Below are 19,474 nucleotides of genomic sequence, written 5' to 3'. Positions count from 1 at the left end.
CTAAGTTAACTTATCATTTTTCAAACGATTTTCTTGTTACCTACTCAATTTCAGTTGACATTGAGCTTCGGCCTTCTACCGCACAACGCGAGGGCGTAAAGTCAACTTCGGGAAACTTTTGAATTGAACCCAGCCTTAACCTTAAATTCATTTCTATCTGTCAAAAAATGAGTGTTCTTATTTATGTAATAAGTACTCTAATAATTAAAGAATAAAGAAAAATTTTGTTGTTAATTATTGTTTATCTATAATATTTATAAGAGCCTTTTTTTCAATTGATTAATTTTGTTCGAATCTTGTTATAATATCATCATTAAAAAATGGGACCTCCTCCAGTAGTAACAGGTATTTCACCAAAAGAAGGACCTCCAGGTACTAGAGTAACTTTAAGAGGTGAATTTTTAGGTATTCGAGCTCAAGATCTAATCGGTAAGAATTATGTTATTTTTAAATTGTTTATATTATTCATAATTCGTTGACACATATTACTTGTATTCAGGATTAACTATTTGTGAGTGTGATTGTTTATTATCTGCTGAATGGAAATCTCCCAACAAAATAATTGCAAGATCAGGTCCCTGTAAAGGAAGAGGAGATATTATAGTCACTACAAGAAGTGGTGGTCAAGGAACTTCAACCGTTCAATTTCGTGGATATTATGAAACAATAGGACCAATGAAAGAATCAGCAGTGTGGGTTGAAGAAGCACCAGTACAAAACTTTGTTTGGGGACGTCGAGCTCTCTCCCCAACAAACTATCAACAAGAAGATCCTTTAGGCCTGAGTGTAGAAGGAAATGATAGTAAAAAATTTCCAGAAGATGAACTCTGTGAATTATTTGGCGAAAGTAATGGAGAACTCACGAGTGAAAAATTTCATCCCGGCTGGTTTTTACTGCAACATCATCATGCAACAACCTTTAATGACTTAAGAGCTGGTTTAAAACATATAGAACGTAAAGTTGATTCCCAGAAAGAAGGACAACTATCTTTTTTAAAAGCTAATGTAGGTGCAGTAATGGAACAGTTAGACACAATTGTCTTTTTAAAAGAACAGTATGAACAAGATGTTAAAAAATTTGGTGAAAACCCGACTGCCAAATTAGAAGAAGCAATTAAAACATCAATGGCTGAAGCTAATAAACTTTTTGATGATGTATTGGCTAGAAGAGATAGAGCAGATGCAACAAGAAGTGCTCTTTCTTTGATGCAACGATACAAATTTTTATTTTGTATGCCTGTCAATATAGAGAAAAATATAAAACGTGGAAATTATGATCTGATAATAAATGATTATGCTCGAGTGAAGAATCTTTTTGGTAATACAGAAATAGCAATATTTAAAAAAGTATTAGAAGAAATTGAACGAAAAATAGAATTGTTAAGAGATATTTTAAGAAAAAAATTAGAAGAGACGCCATTTGCCATAGAAGCACAGAAAAAAATAATAAGAAATTTAGTAAATCTTGACGCTGAAGGTGATCCAGCTTGGGATGCAATTGTGGCTCATGGATCTTATTTAGATAAAAATATATCAAGCTGTCTTCAGGACTATTTTGGATCTGATGGTGCTACAGATGATTTAAATAAAGGATATAAGTCCAATAATAATACTCCAATATCCGCAGAACGGCATAAATTTTATAAATCTGATGCTAATTGCAATGTACCATCACGAGTTCTTTGTATAGAAGCTATTTGTGATGTTGTTGCTGAACAACTTCCTGACTTATGGAGACTCGGTCAAAGTTACTTTACTGGTCAATTACATGTAGCAGTAGATGCTGAAAAACAAGTATCATTTAAAAATTTAGTATTATCATGTATCCAAAATGCTAGTGATGCTATGAGAGAATCCTGTGGCTCTCATTTAACACCAGCTTGGTTACTTCATAGTCTTCGATGTATTCGACAAATGTATGCAGCTCTTATTCATTTAGATTTACCAAGTGATGCTCTAGATATTTTTGGAAAATTTTTATTTGACTTACGGCTACAATGTTTGTTAACTCTATTTAAACAAACTGCTGAAAATATTAGTGGATTACAAAAAAATGAAACCTGGCAATTAGAATACCTTCCTAATGAAGATGGAGGCATTACCAAGCTTCCTGGTATGTTTGAGAAAATAGTAATGGAAGTTTCAGAATTAGCCAAAGAAACTGCAATAGCCTGTGGTCCAAGAGAAGCTCCTCTTTTAGAAAGTCCTACTCAACAAGTTTTGTATCATAATGCCGTAAAGGCATTATTTCTAGCTTTTACAAGATGTTTAAAACAATTGGCTTTCAGTGGTAGTGAAGAAGCTGCAGATGAAGATGATCCTTCAGTTTCACAACTAGTGGGGTCTCCAGCATGTTATAAAAGTCGAGACAATAAACATAGAGGTTTAACTGCTCCAACATGGGAAAAATGTTTATTGATATCACTCAGTAATATTCGTTATACTTTAAACATTGTTTTACCAAGAGTAAAAACTAATTTGAAAGCTCAAGGATACCCAGATTTGTCACAAGCTGAAGGATGGACAAATGATTGGACTCAGTTAGAATCTTTAGATACAGCAGTTCTTGATGCTTATCTTGAGAGGCGATGTGATCCTCTTGTAGGAACAATCGAACCAAGTATGTATTTAGGAAGCCTAGAATGGGATTCAGAAATTGAACCATCACACATTCGACCATACGCTCAAGAAGCTTTAGCGAATCTCATCGCAGTTCATGCAGAAGTCACCAGAGTTTCTCCTGGATTACTAAAACGAGTGTTATCACATATTGTAGAAACTATTGCTGAAGAATTGGCACGGTTAATGTCGTGCGTTAGAAAATTCGGACCATCTGGAATTATTCAAGCACGTGCAGACATAATCTTATTGAGAGACGCCTTAGCTGTTTACAGCACGCCTCGAGCAAAGTTAGTATTTCTATCTTTATATCTTTATAAATTAATCATTTTTTTTTTAATTTATTGAAAAACTTTTCTAATTGGTTTTATTTATTCATTTCAAATAGAAACTTCTTCGAGGAAGCTTTAGATGCGATTCCTTTACCACGTCATGGTGAGTCTGACGCTTTAAAAATTCAAGCTCTTCTAACAAAAGTTACATCAACAATGCAATTACAAATTCGTTGTCTTTCTGAAAGGCCAGTTTCCACAACAATCGTGCCACAAGGTGAGCTTGATCAAACTACAGTTGTTTAACAGAGAAATAACATAAATTGTATATCATTAAAAAAATCTTTCAGTGTAAATATTAAAATTGATAAATATGAATTATTATCCTATTTTAAAAATTCTATTAATATTTTCTTATTAATTTTGCCTATTAATTTTCCTTTTTATCAGTCGTGTTTTCTTCAATAGTTGAACTCATATCTTCTGAGATTGTCATTGTATCCTTACGACTTTTATCAACAGGATACAACCTGTAAAAAAAATAAACATCAAATTATAAATATTAAAAAAAAAACAGTAAATGCAATAATTTTGACTAATAATTTACTACTTACCATCGTTGATATAAATAGATAAGAAAAACAATGTCATCTCGGAAACACGCAACTCTATGAGCTACAGGCATTGTTATTATAAATGCAAACACATCATCAATAAATGTATTAAATGCTTTGTACATAAATGCTTTCCATGGAAGATGAGCTACTGATTTCAGTTTATAGTTAACAAATAATTGAGGTAACATGAAGAGGAAGCCAAATGCATAAACGCCATTAACTAGTGAATTTATACTCCATGAGTACCAACTACAAATAGAAATTATTATTTGTTTTATAGTTATTTCTCAAAATCGATTAATTGAACAATAGAATAATAAACAATACCTTTTGTGTGGTCGATATAGCAATGAGTAAATAGCACCACAAATAACAAGAGGATATAGTAAATAAGTTAAATATTTCATGCTCTCTGCATCAAACTGACGTGTTTTTGATTCCATTTCACGGTTTTTATTATTTTTTTGTATTCTAATCCTTGGTATTACTCCTTTACTTCTCGTTATTTCCAATCGCAGTACTTTTTTTGTTTTCCATAACTGTAAAAAATTATTTATATGTAATTTTTATAAAGTTTGATCATTTGTTTCAAATTATTATGACTATTTTATAAAAACCTCAATTAGTGTTCCAATACCAGCAGGGATTATTATGAGTAAGGAAGAACCTTCGTCAAGAAGATATAAAAATATAATAGCTTGACTAAATGCCCTCCAAACAATTGTAGAAACACTTAAACCTTCAAAGCTGCCTTTACTTCTCCAAAAATTAATGTCACTTTTGAATGCTAAGAAGTCAAATAAAATCTGAAATTGATTTCAATGAGAGTTATATGTAAAGAATTAATATTAATTAGTAAGTAATGGAGTTATTATTTTATAATTTGAGTACTTACGTGCATTGAAGCAATAAAGACTGTACCAGCTAATAGATAAGCATTTGTATCAGCATAAATACCCTTAACTTCATCGACATCTTTATCAGTAAATCCCATATACTTTAATCCTTCCATGGCTGATTTTACATGTAACATTAATCGTAATTTTCCCATAGAAATTGGTGTATACATTATTTGCACATCCATAGAATGATTTTCACTTGTTATTTTTGCAAGACTTTTGTAACGAGTTTGAAGGAAATCATAATTAACAATTGGAAGAAATACACGTTCGTCATGAAGTCTACAATGAAAATATTATTTGATCGATTGTAATACTCATTAATTTATTGAATAAACTTTATAATATTAAATGTAGATAAATTACCTTAGTACTGGGATTATTTCCATTGGAATATTTTTAACTGGTATTTCTTTTGTATCAGTAACTATTGTAAAGGTAATTTGAGTTCTTAAGTGAGTAATTGGTTGAAAGAGTGCTCGCTTTGTTGATGAAGTTTCTGAAGTTTTTTTTTCACCCAGAAGATTAAAAGTTTCTGCTTCAGGAACAGCAAATTGCGTCATTTTAACCCGTGTATAAACTGTGTATGGATTCTGAAACAAAAATATGCTTTCTGAAGTTTATTCACAGGTACATTTTTTTTCTTAATAGTCTTTATTTACAAAATTACCCTTAATAATTCATTAAATGTATTACTCATATCTGGACTATTTGGTAAAACGATAATATGTAGAAACAATGTTCCATTTTGACGAGTTTTTGCGGGAATATCTATCTTCAAAGGTCTAAAAAGAAAATAGGACAAATTAAACTTTGAACGAAGAATATAATATATTTGCTACTTACATTGTCTGTGGAATCGTATAATTAAAATTTAATGTTGAATAAATTGATGAAACTTCACTAGAGACTGGTTTACTTGTAGGAGAAATAAAAAGATGTAGCTGTAATTTGGGATTATGTTCAAGATACGAATATAAACAACGTTCACCAATTTCACATGATGGAGCAGTAAATAATAATGATATATTATATATTGAATGAATAATACATGCAACAAATAAACCAGAGATTATCAACGTCAATGAGGGTCGATACATTTTACTAATGAAAAATTTTAACTTATAAATAAAAATAATTTATTATTGTTGATATATATTAATTATAATTATTCTCAATTATTTCATGGTGTAAATGGAAAAAACAACTATTTTTTAATTATTAATAAATTTCATTTATTATAAAATTGTTAGAGTTAAAAGGATTGAGGCTCCACTTTTTGTCAACACCAGATGTAAATTAACGGTTAAACTTTCAAGTGTCACCGGGGTTGTTATCACAACTGATGCCGTATTATAATAAGATACAACTCGTGTTGACGTTGCGACTGAGAATTACTCCAAAGAAGAGAAACAGATGTTCACTTCTGACATGGTATTTTCATTGATACAACTAACATCATCTTGCTTCATCATTATCAGTTATTCTTTTGATACTGACATTGTTATATCGGTATACCAGAGCATGATCTAGCCAACTGAGATTTTTAAAAAACTCCAAAACTTGATATTTTCACTTTACTAAGCCTGATAAAATATTTATCAATTCATCTATATATTCTACACTATTAGAAGAATTATTAAACTCTATTTTCATCAAATTTGTAAGATTATTCATCCAAATCAAAGTATAATCATCTTCAAGAAGGCTTTCTTCATTTGATGGGAGAAAAAATCTAAACTGTTTTTGCCATTGGTTAACTGGATGAGGAATCGATAATTTACTTTTTCCAGAATTAATTAATTTCATTGTATAATACTTCTTGATCGTTATTTCTAAACTTTGTAATAAAAGAGATTCTTTAATTTTATCTGAAAGAGAATAATCATTTTTCCTCTTCTCATTGGTATTTCTCGAAGTAATTAATTGTTGAAGTTCTTCTATTAGAAAGTTAATTACTAGTACACATACTTGTTTGCAATCACAAAAGTTAAGAATGAATATCATGAATGCTTCTCGATCATGAACCTAAACATAGAATATCTTTTAGTAATTAATGTAAGAATCAAATAATTTTTTTAAGAGTATATTAGTCAGTTCAGTTAATATAAAATCTTTAAATACATACTTCAAAATGCTCAAAAGATGAGAAATCAAACACCTTTGTTATTAATTTAACGATTGGATTAACATAAATATTTATAAGTTGATTATTTTCTTTGCTGAGAACATTCATATAATTTATAATTGTACGTATGATTTGATAAACACTTTCTTTTTGATACAGTCTTTTAGGTACTTTATCGTTACTTAAACCACCAACAATCTTTAACATTATTCCATAACAAAAATGATCTATCTGATATTTGTTTAAAATAAATTCAATAGATTCAGTAGAAATACATTCTTCTAGCTTTTTAAGTTTTTTTCGTGGACAATGATCATCAATAGATTTAAAATCATCACAAAAGCTTATTGGGTTGCTTATTTGACTTGCTTCTACATCTACCTCTGGTAAACGTGACTTTGTTGTTACAAAAGGTGTTTTTTGTAATACAATCTGAGAATCATAAACGACTTCTGTATCTTCTATGTCATTTATTCCAGAATCAAATGCTGTAATGTTCTTTTGAACTTTATTTTGTACTCCACTTGAAGCTAATTGAGAAAATTGTCCTGGAACCATCTTCAAGAAATTCTCCAAAACTCTGTGAATACTACTGGAGGAAATATTATTTGATGTTCGAATTATGGTTTTTAACCATGTAAACATTTGAAACATAAATGCTTCAGAATTAAAGTCTGATTCTGAATCTGATTCGATCAGTTCAAATTGAGGTTCATTGAACAATTCAGGTTCATGAATAACATTGTGATCAAAACTTTTTTTTGTCTTAAGTGAATTATATTCATAATTTAAATCATCAAAAACTGGTGATCTATTTAATAACTTCCTTTGTCGAATTAATTCTGTAATACATTAAAAAATAATTAATCAGTTCAGAATATTTAAAGCTATAGTAATCATTCATTTCACTCTATTTCATACTTGTTTCATTATTATCCGTAATTACGGTGGAATGGTCAAGTAAATTTAAACAAATTTTCTGTACAAAATCTTGAATTGTTTCAGTTTCATTCATGATGAAAATTTTAAAAAAATAACACTCAAATAATTATATTTTCTACTTCTGTATCCAAATTAATGATCTGCATAAATATTTTCGAAGGTCCAACCGCGATAAATTACAACCAGTGACACCTATCGGCTATTTAACAGAAGTTCTAAATAACACCAATTATACACAATCGTTTTCATTCTTTCTCTTCCAATCTTTGTATATTCATTGTCTATGCCTGTAAATGCCATATTGTTCGAATGAAAAAGTAAATATAAATAAAGTTAAACAATAAAAATTATTGAATTATATTTAGACGATACATAATAGTTTTTGTTATGAGAAATGGATGAAGATGCACGAACTATTTGGTGTGGAAATCTTAGTAGTAAATGTACTGAAGATATTTTACATGAGCTGTTTTTACAGGTAATAGTTTAACGCGTATCTTGATTTGATGTAATTCTTCTAATTTTATAATTTAATTTTCTTTTATTGAATTTATTTGTTATTTAATTTATTAATATAAATTTTTAGGCTGGGCCGTTGGAAAAAGTAAATATTCCAAAAAATGCAGATGGAACAATAAAATCATTTGGATTTGTTACTTATAAACACGAAGTTTCCGTTCAATATGCCCTAAAACTTTTCGAAGGTACAATGTTATATAATCGTGTTTTGACTTTAAAAGCCCGTCAAAATTCGGATTGGAAAATTCCGCAGCCATCGTGGAAATCAAACATTCCTGATCCTAATTCAATTTTGCAGTATGGTCAATTATTGAATAATCACATGTTTAACGTTCAACAAAATTTAATTCCCATGCTTATTCCACCTGGTGCAGGATTTTATCCTAGTCAATTAGATTCTAATTTCGGTCCTAATTTTCATCATAGACGTGTCGAACGTAATCACCCATATAATCGTGAAGATAATCATCAAAGAGCTAGAAACCGTAATCGTGATCATTATGATCATCATCAAAAAAATCACAGAGACCATAAAGATCATAAAGAACATAAAGACCATAAAGAATATAAAGATCACAAAGAACATAAAAATCATAGATCACACCACCATCACAGTCGAAATAAACGAAAAAATCGATAAAGTTATGATTCAACTGTTTGGAAAAATTAAAAAAAATTTATTTTTCTAATTACCATTTCGGTCCATTAATAATAGTCATTTGGCACCATTTTACATACATTTTTGTGACTTGAATCTGGTAGAAACATTTCGGTTATACTATTCTTACAAGATTTTCCGAAATACAATAATTTATTGTTTTTGCGTACTCTTGAATTAATGATTGAACTTGCTGCTTTATTTGCAAGCATAATAACTGCTGCGTTTATATTTCCACTTGGTAATTTAGGCATCACAGAAGCATCAATAACGTATAGTTTTTTGGTTGATAAAACTCTGGAATAAAAAATTGACTTAATTTTCGTATTGTATAGAAAATAATATTGCCATGTAAATGTGTGAAAATGAAAAATATGTACATAGTGAATTATCTTTTTTAATTACATAAAATTTATGTAAAAAATAATACCTGAATGAATCATCCACAACACTTCTCATCTTACAAGTACCGACTGGATGATACGACGTCAATGTTATATGACGTATGTAACATTCCCAATATTCAGAACTACCAAAAATATTACTTTCGCAGCCTGGCAAAGATTTATTGTATAAAGAAGCTCCTAAAGCCTTCATGGCGTTAGTATTTATCAATTTTTTAATAAATTTTGTACCTAACATGTATTATAAACGATTATTGTTCGACTATTTTATGAAATTAACATGAAATAAATATTTTGATGTATAAAATTAATTATTACCTTCAATTAATGTCAATATATCGTTATTATGCGATAAATATCGCGGATCGATAATGGGGTCATCAAAAGGATCCGAACTTTTTAATCTGACTTCTCCAAGACTTTCAGGATGCAATAAAACAGGTGCAATAGTAATTGCTGTTTGATGAGAAAGTGGTGCAAAATAATCTTGAAATAACTGATAAAATTATTATATTACTTGATTAAACATTAAATACTTTTTGCTACTGGTTTAAATAAAAAAATATTATTATTAGTTTACTTCATCTTTGATCCCCATTGCTTTTCTCAATACAACTCCATTATCTTGTGATACTCCTACTGGTATAATCATGAATTGAATATTCGGTGGAATAGAAAAATGTTTGTTGGCTTTACTAATGGTCCCTACAATTTCAATTCCAGCAGAAGTCCAAGAACCTAAAAATATTACAAAATTATAAATATTACTAATTTTTATGTCAGATAAACAAAAATGGCTATCATTAATTATACCTTGATGAAATAGAAAATAATCAATTATTGATTTAGGTTGAAGAAGTTGAGGTAGGCTAACTGATAGACTACTATTCAATATTACCAAGTCAATTCCAGTGAGTATGTGATCCATTAAATTTTTTCCTACTGGCAAATCACGAATGACATTTATCTAAACAATAAAAACAGGATTTCAAATTACCGTACTGACAAAGAATCTTATTGTATTTAATTACATTTAATTTTTGTAGATCATGTTTGGGTCCTATTCCCGAAAGCATCAGTAGTTTAGGACTTCCAATTGTACCAGCACTCAAAATTACGCCTTCATTAGCAAAGAGATTAAACTGTTTTTTCCATTTTGTAAATTTTACTCCTTTAGCTATATTTGATTCAAATAATATCTGCAATATTTACAATTACTCATTTCTCGTAGAAGAATAAAATTTACTATAATTGTTATTGCATTGAGGAAATACCTTTTCAACGTATGCGTGGGTTATGACTTTTATATCATTACTATTCTTGTTTGATAACAATTTATCTGTACTCCACCTTTGCCCATTAATCATTGTCAATTTGACTTTCTCAAAGTCTAAGATATCCTCATTTTCGTCATTTTGTGAGGAAAATTTAAGCTGAGAAAGTTCTTCAATACCTCCTAAAATTGCATCACATAATTCTGAACACCATCCAGGATTTTCAGAGATGAAATTTTTCAATTTATCTGTGTAATCTAAAACCACAAGTTAGTTCCACATAACAATAAATTAATCGAAATATATCAGCATAGTAAAAATGAATACATACTGACTGGTATAATCAGGGAACCATCCTTGGTAATCACTTGGATGTCCTTGAACATAAGCCATGTAATTTAACCGACTTGAACCCCCTAAAATTTTTCCCATTGGCCAAATGCTTTGCTGCAATAGGAGATTAAAAGATTATTACTCTGGAAAGTTTAAAACTTTTATTGAATAATAAATTTTCATTTTATGACATACATTATTAGTTAGACCTTTGCATGCGTAAGCTTGTGGAATTGTTTTAAATTGCCAGTCATAAGGTGATTGCTGAAACAAAGGTGCTAAAACTGGAATATCAGCAAACCAAGGAGGAGCACCTCCAGCTTCTATTAATGCTATTTTATATCCAGCATTGATTAAATTATATGCAACTGTTACACCAGCACTTCCAGCTCCAACTACAACATATACATATTTGTACACATATTCTTACAGTTTAAATTGTTTAATGCTAAAAATAATTTTAACTATTGTTTAATAAAATTAAGATATACATTATTCGTTTGACCAATAATTAATATTCTAAAAATCTATTTACCAATAATAAAGTCATATGTTTCATCACTTTTCAAGTCATTCAAGAACCAATCTATCCAAATATCTGCCACATATGAAATGTTGAGAAAATGAATAAATAAAAAAACTGCTATACCATACACAAAAAATGCACTGCTTTTGATAAGATATTTAAAAATCATTTTTCTAATATGTCACTTTAACTAATCATCAATTTCTTACAGGTAAAAAATAATAACAAGAAATACGAAAACTCTCTAAAGAATAAAAATACATAACCGTCACTAGATGTCTATAGTTGTATCTCAGAACCGGCTTCTCAAATAAATGTGTAAACTTGTTTACAATTGATATTTATAATAATTTAAAGTCCAAAAAATGCCGGATCATAAACGAGTTAATGGACCAGAGGTAACAATACCTTATCAACTTTTTTTTGATGCTAATAATCAAACAAAAGAAAATCCAGAAAATTACTTAAAGCGGCGAGCTGATGGAAGAGCGTTCAATGAAACTAGAAAAATGTGTAAGGTTATTTTTAATTCTTCTAAATTTTACTCTTTTATTTTTTTTTTAAATTAAACAATTTAATTTCAGTTATACATAACTTTTATCAATTTTTATTCTATTTTTAGTTGCTAAAACAGGAATCGTAAGTCAAGCGAAAGGATCAGCTTACATTGAACTAGGAAAAACTAAATTGGTCTGTTCAGTGTTTGATCCACGTGAAATACCAAATAAAACCAGCTATAGCCAACAAGGAAGTCTTTATTGTGAATTCAAATATGCACCTTTTTCCTGTGAGAAAAGAAGAATACATCAACAAGATGCAGAAGAAAAAGAATACAGTTTGATAATGCAAAGATCTTTGGAACCTGCAGTTTGTCGGGTAATAATAAATCATCAATTCTAGTTTTCTTAGACTACATTTAAATCACTCTCTTTTTCTTTATTATAATATAGTGGCTTGTGTTAATGTTTCCAATAATTTATTTTTTCCAGCACGAGTTTCCTAATTTTCAAGTGGACATTTACGTTCTAGTTTTAGATAATGGAGGTTCTTGTTTAGGAGCAGCTATTACTGCTGCTAGTTTAGCTCTTGCTAACGCTAGTATTTCAATGTTTGGTCTTGTGACAGCTGTTACTGCAGTGAGTAGTGAAATTTTACAATTCACTGATATATACATACATTGTTAAGAATAAATTATCAAAGTAACAATTATTTTATCATGTGTAGGGTGTATTTGCGGACACGGTTTTCTTAGATCCAACAATTGAAGAAGAATTACTGTGTAATACATTCCCTTCAGCTTCATATAAATCAGAAAATCATGGAATCATAGTACAAGCTAGTTTACCTCAGCATAGTCAAATATCAGAGTTATATTTTGTTGGAAATATTGATTTCAATTTAATTAAATCAACTATGGACATTTTATTATCAACAAGTAATGATTTATGTTTGGTTATGCAACAATGTCTTGTTAAATCTGTGATAAAAACACTAAAAGAAAAAGAAAAAGAGAAGGAGGATAAATAACTAATATAATCGAATTATTTTTGTACCTTATAAGTTATATTATATCAACAATGTGGATAATTTCAATGAATGTTCGAAAATGAATATTTTTATATTGTAATTATTTTATAATCAGTCATAATAAACATCATATTTTTATTGTCTCAATCTTCTGGTTTTTCAGGCGGTGGTCCACAAGGCTGTAACATTTTTTCCATCAGGTTAAATCTTACTCTAGCTTTGGTTTCATTCTCAGCTATGGCAAAATAACTTAAAAGGTCATAATGACCCATGAATGAACTGCATGAATCTCGGTTTTGATTAACGAGCCATTCGAATTTAGTTGTGTCTGAATGTCCTGTCCCAATATATTTTGATTGAAGATGCTCTAATTGACTGTAAATATTATAACGTTCACCCATTCTGTAAGAATAAATTCTTATATAAGAAAAACAATTTTTAGAAATGCTCCAATACTGATTGTTTACATTATTCCAACCTCATATTTCACATATAAAATAAGTTTATTACCTGCTAAAGTATTGAACAAAGAATTATGAAAGATCGTTTAAATTTTCAATTGTTAGGATTGATTATTTACAGCATCAATAAAAATATTACTTTCACTCAATTGTGTGCAGGCAAGTGTCAACTATTTCACAATACTTTTGAGGTTATAATTTAATATACACATATTCTTCTTCTGTTTGACAATCAACATTTCGATTGCAGCGCGACCTAGTGACAAATCAAGAAAGTTGTACTCAATAAAAGGCATAGGGTGTTGTAAAAAGAGGTTTTGTTTTCAGCAATTATTACAAATTTTAAATAATTACTTAAAATATTCGAGTGTTATAATTATCACTATAATAAAAATGATACTTAAAGAACAGAAAGAAATGTTTAAAATATGTTTAATCTAAAGTGAAATTTTAACAGAAAATTAGTGTATGATTATGTCCGGTAAGAAATTATCCCAAATTTAACATTCACATGACAAGATGTACTTTTTTTCGAACAAAAAAATTATAAAATTACTTTCAAGGTCTCTTTAGATAAAATTACATGCTTATCCAGTTGCATATTTTGTTATTGTTTATCTTCATCCTTAAATGAAAGATATAATTTTAAATATTAATCAAACATAAAGATAACTCCAATATCAAAATATAATTATATTTAAATGGATTGGATATAAAAATAATTGAATTTTGATTAGTAGTCGTTAAATGTTTGCCAGTAATGCTTATTATAGGTTAGTTTATTTTTGGATTTCAGAAATATATTAATTTGACACGTGCAAAGGATCACGATGGGTTCATTATTGAGACGTAATTTATATTTGACTGCGTGTAACATTGCTAGAAATCACAACGGTCCTCTGACATTTAGAAGATTACAACAGACACATGCAGCTTTGAGTTCTGTCAACGAAACACATCAGGTAAATTACATCAACATGAATAGAAAGGCATTTATCAAAGTATGAAAATTAGTAAGAATTGTATATTATCATTATAACTAAATATTGATGATATGATGAGAATATTTATCAACAAAATCGAAATCATGATATTTAATTCGAATTTCGACATTTAAACTTTGTACTATATTCAGTTTAAACAAAAGTATTTGTACATATCTGTTTTATGATTCAACTAATGAAATCATATACTATACTGTACATTAATGTGATCGAAGCAAAGATAATTATTTATCGTTCTTTTATTACATCAATATAATAAACATACATAGTCTTCATTAGATATAAATAAACTTTCATATATTTACTCAAAGTAAATTGCCAAACTATTCATTCTGCTTTTGTCCATCTTGAAAACGACTTTTCAAAATCCCAGCATATAAGGGAAATTTCTTTTTTAATTTGTTTGAATTTAATGCAATTACAATATTTTCATGATTAGTAATATTTATCTGACTGTTTAAATTTTTAACTAGAAGATCATAGAAAGATATACTACTATTATTTGGCTTTTCCTTCTTCATTTTAGATAATTCTTGCTTACAATCATTCTCATAGGAACTAATCCATGCTGAAGTCATGTTTTTTGTTGAATTGTAGACTAATTTTAATATATCCTTACGAACAAATAATTTAGCAGCTTTTAATTTAACTATTTGCTGTTTGAGTAAAGCAATACAGTCACATTGTTTATTTATAGCATAATGAAGTGGAGTCAAGCCATTTTTTTCTCGAACATTTACATCGGCATTATATTGCAATAGCTTTTCAATCACACGTTTAGCATTTCTTCGAATTGCTGAGAAAAGTGGTGTCCAGTCATCCATATCTCGAATATTCACATCAGCATTATTTTGTAAAAGTAACTTTGCAATATTTAGAGTATTTTCTTCAGTTGCCCAATGAAGTGGTGTCCAACCATATACATCTTGAATATTTACTTCTGCCTGATGTTTCAGAAGCATTTTGACAATTTTCACACTTTTTATTTTAACTGCTGAATGAAGTGAAGTTTCACCATATTTATTTTGGATATTTACATCTGCATTATGTTGCAGAAGTATCATAACAATATTGAAATTTTTTTTCTCAGTAGCTAAATGAAGTGGTGTTTCACCATCCTTATCTTGAATGTTTACATCAGCATTATGCTCTAAAAGTGTTTTAATAATATTTAAACGGCTCTCTTCAATTACTATATGAAGTAAAGTTTGACCTTTAGCATCTTGAACATTTACATTTCCATTATTTCGTCGGAGCGTTTTTAATATATGCCAATTATTTCGGCCTACTGCAAAACAGAGTGGAGTTTGATCATTTTCATTTTGAGACAATATATTTAAACTATTGTCTCTAAAAAATGAAATTATTTTATCCGAACAGCCACAATTTGTTGTTGCATTTCCTTGTTTTGTTACTTTAGCACCATTCACTTCTAAATTAATTCACCATCAAAATTAATTACATTGATAAAATTAATGAAATTATTTGTTAACAATTACCTGATATTAAAAATAAAGAAGAAATAATATTAAATATAAAAAAAAATATCATCATTGCATGAGATTTTTGTACTAAATAATCTATGATATCTTCTTTAAACTCGATCATGAAATTCGATCACACAATTCAATTTTAGTCTCGACCGCGTTTGAATGAATCAAGGTCTATGTCATGTGATTCATCTGTAGATGTGAACTTGAATGATTGCATGAACTCAAGTAGGTTCTGATTGAATTGATAAAATAATTTGTGAATCAAAAATGGAATGATGATTGTTTGCCTGTCAATCACTATAAAAAGTGCTATTTTATTTAGCATATTTGTAAAGTATGAGAAAATATTAATTATAAAAATTATTAATAAATTTAAATATAAATAGTTGAAATAAAATCTAATGTATCTCATCGAAATGAATTTTTACAGCCTCCAAATAATGGAGTTATTCCAGTATTTAAAAATGCAATCAAATATGGAGATAAAACTGCCCTCAGAGATTTACAGGGAGATTACACCTATAGGGGGCTATTTCTCAGCTCGAGACAATTTGCAGTTGAATTATCTACATTGTTAGGTGGTTTACATCAAGAAAGGATCGCTTTTTTAATGCCAAACGATGCTCGATATGTGATTGTTCAATGGGCATGTTGGATGAGTGGACAAATAGGTATTATATAAATAATAATTTTTTTTTTAAAAAACTGTATACATAATTGAATATTCTTGCAGCTGTTCCATTGAATGTTTCAAGCCCATCAACGGTTCTAGAATACTACCTCAAAGATTCTGGAGCCAGAGTAGTCATAACAACGACCGAAAATTCACCTATTTTAGAGCCAATTTGTTCTAAATCAAAAATTCGTCTTATAGTTTTAGACGATGCTCTCAGAATATTAGCCATGAAACCTGATGGAAAGACAGCAAATAATAAAAATTTAAAAAATGATTATGATGATTTAGAAGACTTTGGTGAACTTCTGTTGAAAGATGAATTTTATAACAATAGCGATGCAATGTTTGTATATACTTCAGGAACAACTGGTCCTCCAAAGGGGGTTGTAATGACTCACAGAAATCTTCAATCACAAATGAATGCACTTATAACTGCCTGGAAATGGTCAGAAAAAGACGTTATTCTTCATACCTTACCGTTAAATCATATTCATGGCATTGTCAATGTTCTCATGTGTCCACTTTATGTGGGCGCACGGTGTGTGATGTTACCGAAATTTGAAACCTCAAGCGTTTGGAGTCAATTACTCGCAGTTAACGTACCTAACACAGAACGAATTAATATGTACATGGCTGTACCAACTATCTACATGAAACTTATTCAAGAATATGAACAATTATTTAGTAAAAATCCAAAAATTAGAGAATATGTTCATACAGTATGCAGCACAAAAATTAGGTAAATGTGTTTTTTTTTAATTTTTCTTCTTACTTAATTGAAATTTATTTCAAAATTAATATTCGTATTAGGATTTGAATATTGCTGAGGAAACTTTAATGATTTTAGTTGTAAATAATGTTTTCAACTTTATCTTAGTATTCAAATTATTGAGGAAAAAAGAAAATTTAAATATGTTTAATTGTAAACATTTTATAAGTCGTACAATTGCACGTTCATCTATTTAAACATTCATTATATGCATGATTTTGTACTCTAAGAATTCATATGCATTTATTATAGTCTAAAATAAACACCGTGCAGTTAATTAAAAATTATTATTATTTTTTTTTGTCTAAAAGTATACTCATCATGAATTAATTTATTTTTTTCAAACTTCTTATGTAATAAAAATCTGAAGTCTTGAAATCTTATTATAACTTGAATAAATAATAATAGTTAATTAAATAAACTAATTTAAATACGTTATTACTTTCTCATTATATAGACTGATGGTTAGTGGATCAGCACCACTTCCAAAACCTATTTTCGACAAGTGGGAAGAAATTACAGGCCACCGGTTACTAGAAAGGTATGGCATGACAGAGACAGGTATGGTTCTATCAAATCCTCTTGAAGGTCAACGTATTCCAGGTGCTTAAACTAATATACCACCTTAAAAATTTCCCTGGTAAATATTCTTATGAAAACAATAAATTTTTAGGTACGGTTGGAACTCCGTTACCTGGAGTGCAGGTACGGATTACAAATCCCAAATCTCCTGATAATACACCAGAAGTTCTCGTTCAAGGTGATTATCAAGGAAGTAAGATAATTAGCAAATCAAAGCCTCCCATCAATGGAGAGTTACAAGTCAAAGGTGAAAGTGTGTTTCGAGAATATTGGAATAGGCCTGAGGCAACGAACAAAGTATTTACTCGGGATAAATGGTTTAAAACGGGTAAGAACGATGGGAAATTTATTTTTTATCTATGGTTGTTAACTTTCTTGTACTTTTCCATCAGGTGATACCATTAAATATGAAAATGGTGTATACAGTATATTAGGACGAAGTTCTGTGGATATTATCAAGAGTGGAGGCTACAAGGTCAGTGCCCTGCAAGTGGAAACGGTAATCCTTGGACATCCAGACATCATAGATTGTGCAGTTGTTGGTTTACCGGACATAACATGGGGACAAAAAGTAAGCCAAGTTTTTCAAGCAAATATTCTGGTTTGAAATGTAAAACAAAAGTTTTTTTTATTTTAATTTAAAAAAATCTTCACACTGATTAACTTTTCAATTATATTAAAGAAATAAAACTATTTTTTAATTAAAATTAAAAATAAATCAAATAATAAAGGAAATTGGAGAAATTCAAGAAAAGAATAAAAAAGAAATTCGGTGAAATGTCCTATTAATGGGCTGTTCTCTTCACTGACATTAAATATGCCACATAAAAACTGCTTTAAGACTTCGATATCAAATGATAATGATGCACTCAGTGTTATATGATATATTTAAATGATTAAAAAAAAAAATGTAGGGTAGTAAAAGTTTTTATTAATGGTGGACAATAAGTATTTTATTGAATTGTAGAAAAAGAAACTTTCTTTCGTTTTCTGAATCACAATGCCCCTCGAACTGAAAAAGAAAATAAAATTTATTGATGTAATAAAGATGTTTACTACCATTGATATTTTTATTTTTACTAATTTCAGGTTGCGGCCGTTGCAGTTACCCGTGAAGGTAAAGAAATCGTTTTGTCACAGCTTCGTGATTTTGCAAAACAATCTTTACCTTCATACGCTGTTCCTACAGTACTTAAAATAGTTGACAAAATTCCCAAAAATTCTCTTGGTAAAGTAAACAAACCTAATTTATTAGCAGCACTATTTCCTGAGAATAAAATATGAAATTAAATTTGTATCGAATAATAATTTATAAATATTGCATCATCTTGTAGTTGCCATTATTCATTGAAATTTATAAATTTTTTTACTACGTCCTAGTACTATTGCTATTTAGAATAATTAGGAATCGGTTTATTTATGTTTGACATTAATTATTCCATTGATACAATCATTTACTTTAAGAAATATTTACTTCATTAACTAAATAACTAGATAATATGTTACTGTGGATAATCAATTATGTCTTTTATTCAAGTTAAAAATACTTGTTTTCTCTAATATTTTTTGTTTCACTCAGTAATGTAAAAATCAAAATATACTTCTAAAAGAGAACATCTAAATTGTTATTACTACATAAATCCATGGGATATGCATAAAAAATATAAAAACTTAACTTGTAGACTTTCTATATTCATACGTTATGTAAAGTGATACTGAGTTTCACATTTCACAGAAAAATCTTATTATAAATAATATTATTTCTTATTTT

The 19,474-nt window shown here is 29.0% G+C and overlaps 8 protein-coding genes across 11 annotated transcripts; 4 read left to right on the top strand and 4 right to left on the bottom strand.

Moving 5' to 3' along the window:
• The first annotated feature begins 88 nt into the window (after nucleotides 1-88).
• Sec5 (secretory 5) lies at nucleotides 89-3,289 on the top strand. The gene is made up of 3 exons (XM_035091689.1): nucleotides 89-429; nucleotides 500-2,909; nucleotides 3,008-3,289. The coding sequence occupies exons 1-3, from the start codon at nucleotides 321-323 to the stop codon at nucleotides 3,195-3,197; spliced, it is 2,709 nt and encodes a 902-aa protein (XP_034947580.1). The 5' UTR covers nucleotides 89-320; the 3' UTR covers nucleotides 3,198-3,289.
• LOC118072086 (cleft lip and palate transmembrane protein 1-like protein) lies at nucleotides 2,948-7,799 on the bottom strand. Of its 2 annotated transcripts, XM_035091694.1 has the most exons (9): nucleotides 6,536-6,617; nucleotides 5,254-6,435; nucleotides 5,078-5,192; nucleotides 4,774-5,000; nucleotides 4,404-4,689; nucleotides 4,126-4,314; nucleotides 3,836-4,047; nucleotides 3,506-3,757; nucleotides 2,948-3,421 (listed from the first exon to the last, which is right to left on the bottom strand). In XM_035091694.1, the coding sequence occupies exons 2-9, from the start codon at nucleotides 5,505-5,507 to the stop codon at nucleotides 3,322-3,324; spliced, it is 1,635 nt and encodes a 544-aa protein (XP_034947585.1). In that variant the 5' UTR covers nucleotides 5,508-6,435; nucleotides 6,536-6,617; the 3' UTR covers nucleotides 2,948-3,321. The 2 variants fall into 2 exon arrangements, with proteins under 2 accessions (XP_034947585.1, XP_034947586.1); XM_035091695.1 differs by lacking the exons at nucleotides 2,948-3,421; nucleotides 3,506-3,757; nucleotides 3,836-4,047; ... (2 more) ...; nucleotides 4,774-5,000; nucleotides 5,078-5,192 and adding an exon at nucleotides 7,457-7,799 and having other exon boundaries at nucleotides 5,545-6,435; nucleotides 6,536-7,377.
• LOC118072089 (RNA-binding protein 7) lies at nucleotides 7,746-9,356 on the top strand. The gene is made up of 2 exons (XM_035091699.1): nucleotides 7,746-7,955; nucleotides 8,064-9,356. Exons 1-2 carry the CDS (start codon nucleotides 7,872-7,874, stop codon nucleotides 8,634-8,636), a joined length of 657 nt encoding a protein of 218 aa, XP_034947590.1. The 5' UTR covers nucleotides 7,746-7,871; the 3' UTR covers nucleotides 8,637-9,356.
• On the bottom strand, nucleotides 8,651-11,421 carry LOC118072083 (glucose dehydrogenase [FAD, quinone]-like). 2 transcript variants are annotated; one of them, XM_035091690.1, is made up of 10 exons: nucleotides 11,201-11,421; nucleotides 10,861-11,060; nucleotides 10,668-10,779; nucleotides 10,333-10,589; nucleotides 10,090-10,257; nucleotides 9,872-10,025; nucleotides 9,639-9,796; nucleotides 9,377-9,554; nucleotides 9,085-9,289; nucleotides 8,651-8,951 (listed from the first exon to the last, which is right to left on the bottom strand). In XM_035091690.1, exons 1-10 carry the CDS (start codon nucleotides 11,358-11,360, stop codon nucleotides 8,702-8,704), a joined length of 1,842 nt encoding a protein of 613 aa, XP_034947581.1. In that variant the 5' UTR covers nucleotides 11,361-11,421; the 3' UTR covers nucleotides 8,651-8,701. The 2 variants fall into 2 exon arrangements, with proteins under 2 accessions (XP_034947581.1, XP_034947582.1); XM_035091691.1 differs by lacking the exon at nucleotides 9,085-9,289 and having other exon boundaries at nucleotides 8,821-8,951.
• LOC118072088 (exosome complex component MTR3-like) lies at nucleotides 11,412-12,865 on the top strand. The gene is made up of 4 exons (XM_035091698.1): nucleotides 11,412-11,704; nucleotides 11,814-12,067; nucleotides 12,181-12,327; nucleotides 12,416-12,865. The coding sequence occupies exons 1-4, from the start codon at nucleotides 11,557-11,559 to the stop codon at nucleotides 12,716-12,718; spliced, it is 852 nt and encodes a 283-aa protein (XP_034947589.1). The 5' UTR covers nucleotides 11,412-11,556; the 3' UTR covers nucleotides 12,719-12,865.
• Nucleotides 12,805-13,548, bottom strand: Sf3b5 (splicing factor 3b subunit 5). The gene is made up of 3 exons (XM_035091700.1): nucleotides 13,534-13,548; nucleotides 13,229-13,435; nucleotides 12,805-13,120 (listed from the first exon to the last, which is right to left on the bottom strand). Exon 3 carries the CDS (start codon nucleotides 13,117-13,119, stop codon nucleotides 12,862-12,864), a length of 258 nt encoding a protein of 85 aa, XP_034947591.1. The 5' UTR covers nucleotide 13,120; nucleotides 13,229-13,435; nucleotides 13,534-13,548; the 3' UTR covers nucleotides 12,805-12,861.
• Acsf3 (Acyl-CoA synthetase family member 3) lies at nucleotides 13,453-19,454 on the top strand. 2 transcript variants are annotated; one of them, XM_035091692.1, is made up of 8 exons: nucleotides 13,453-13,660; nucleotides 13,976-14,141; nucleotides 16,107-16,347; nucleotides 16,410-17,091; nucleotides 17,579-17,724; nucleotides 17,795-18,031; nucleotides 18,096-18,274; nucleotides 18,793-18,987. In XM_035091692.1, the coding sequence occupies exons 2-8, from the start codon at nucleotides 14,010-14,012 to the stop codon at nucleotides 18,985-18,987; spliced, it is 1,812 nt and encodes a 603-aa protein (XP_034947583.1). In that variant the 5' UTR covers nucleotides 13,453-13,660; nucleotides 13,976-14,009. The 2 variants fall into 2 exon arrangements, with proteins under 2 accessions (XP_034947583.1, XP_034947584.1); XM_035091693.1 differs by lacking the exon at nucleotides 13,453-13,660 and having other exon boundaries at nucleotides 14,010-14,141; nucleotides 18,793-19,454.
• Nucleotides 14,507-15,980, bottom strand: LOC118072087 (putative ankyrin repeat protein RF_0381). The gene is made up of 2 exons (XM_035091697.1): nucleotides 15,683-15,980; nucleotides 14,507-15,615 (listed from the first exon to the last, which is right to left on the bottom strand). The coding sequence occupies exons 1-2, from the start codon at nucleotides 15,789-15,791 to the stop codon at nucleotides 14,507-14,509; spliced, it is 1,218 nt and encodes a 405-aa protein (XP_034947588.1). The 5' UTR covers nucleotides 15,792-15,980.
• Nucleotides 19,455-19,474: the final 20 nt, after the last annotated feature.

Source organism: Chelonus insularis, unplaced genomic scaffold (assembly GCF_013357705.1).
Source record: "Chelonus insularis isolate UGA/USDA-ARS -01 unplaced genomic scaffold, ASM1335770v1 contig_88_pilon, whole genome shotgun sequence".
Taxonomy (NCBI): Eukaryota; Metazoa; Arthropoda; class Insecta; order Hymenoptera; family Braconidae; genus Chelonus; species Chelonus insularis.
The sequence above is the reverse complement of the archived record's forward strand: the minus strand, read 5'-3'. Positions and strand labels throughout refer to the sequence as shown.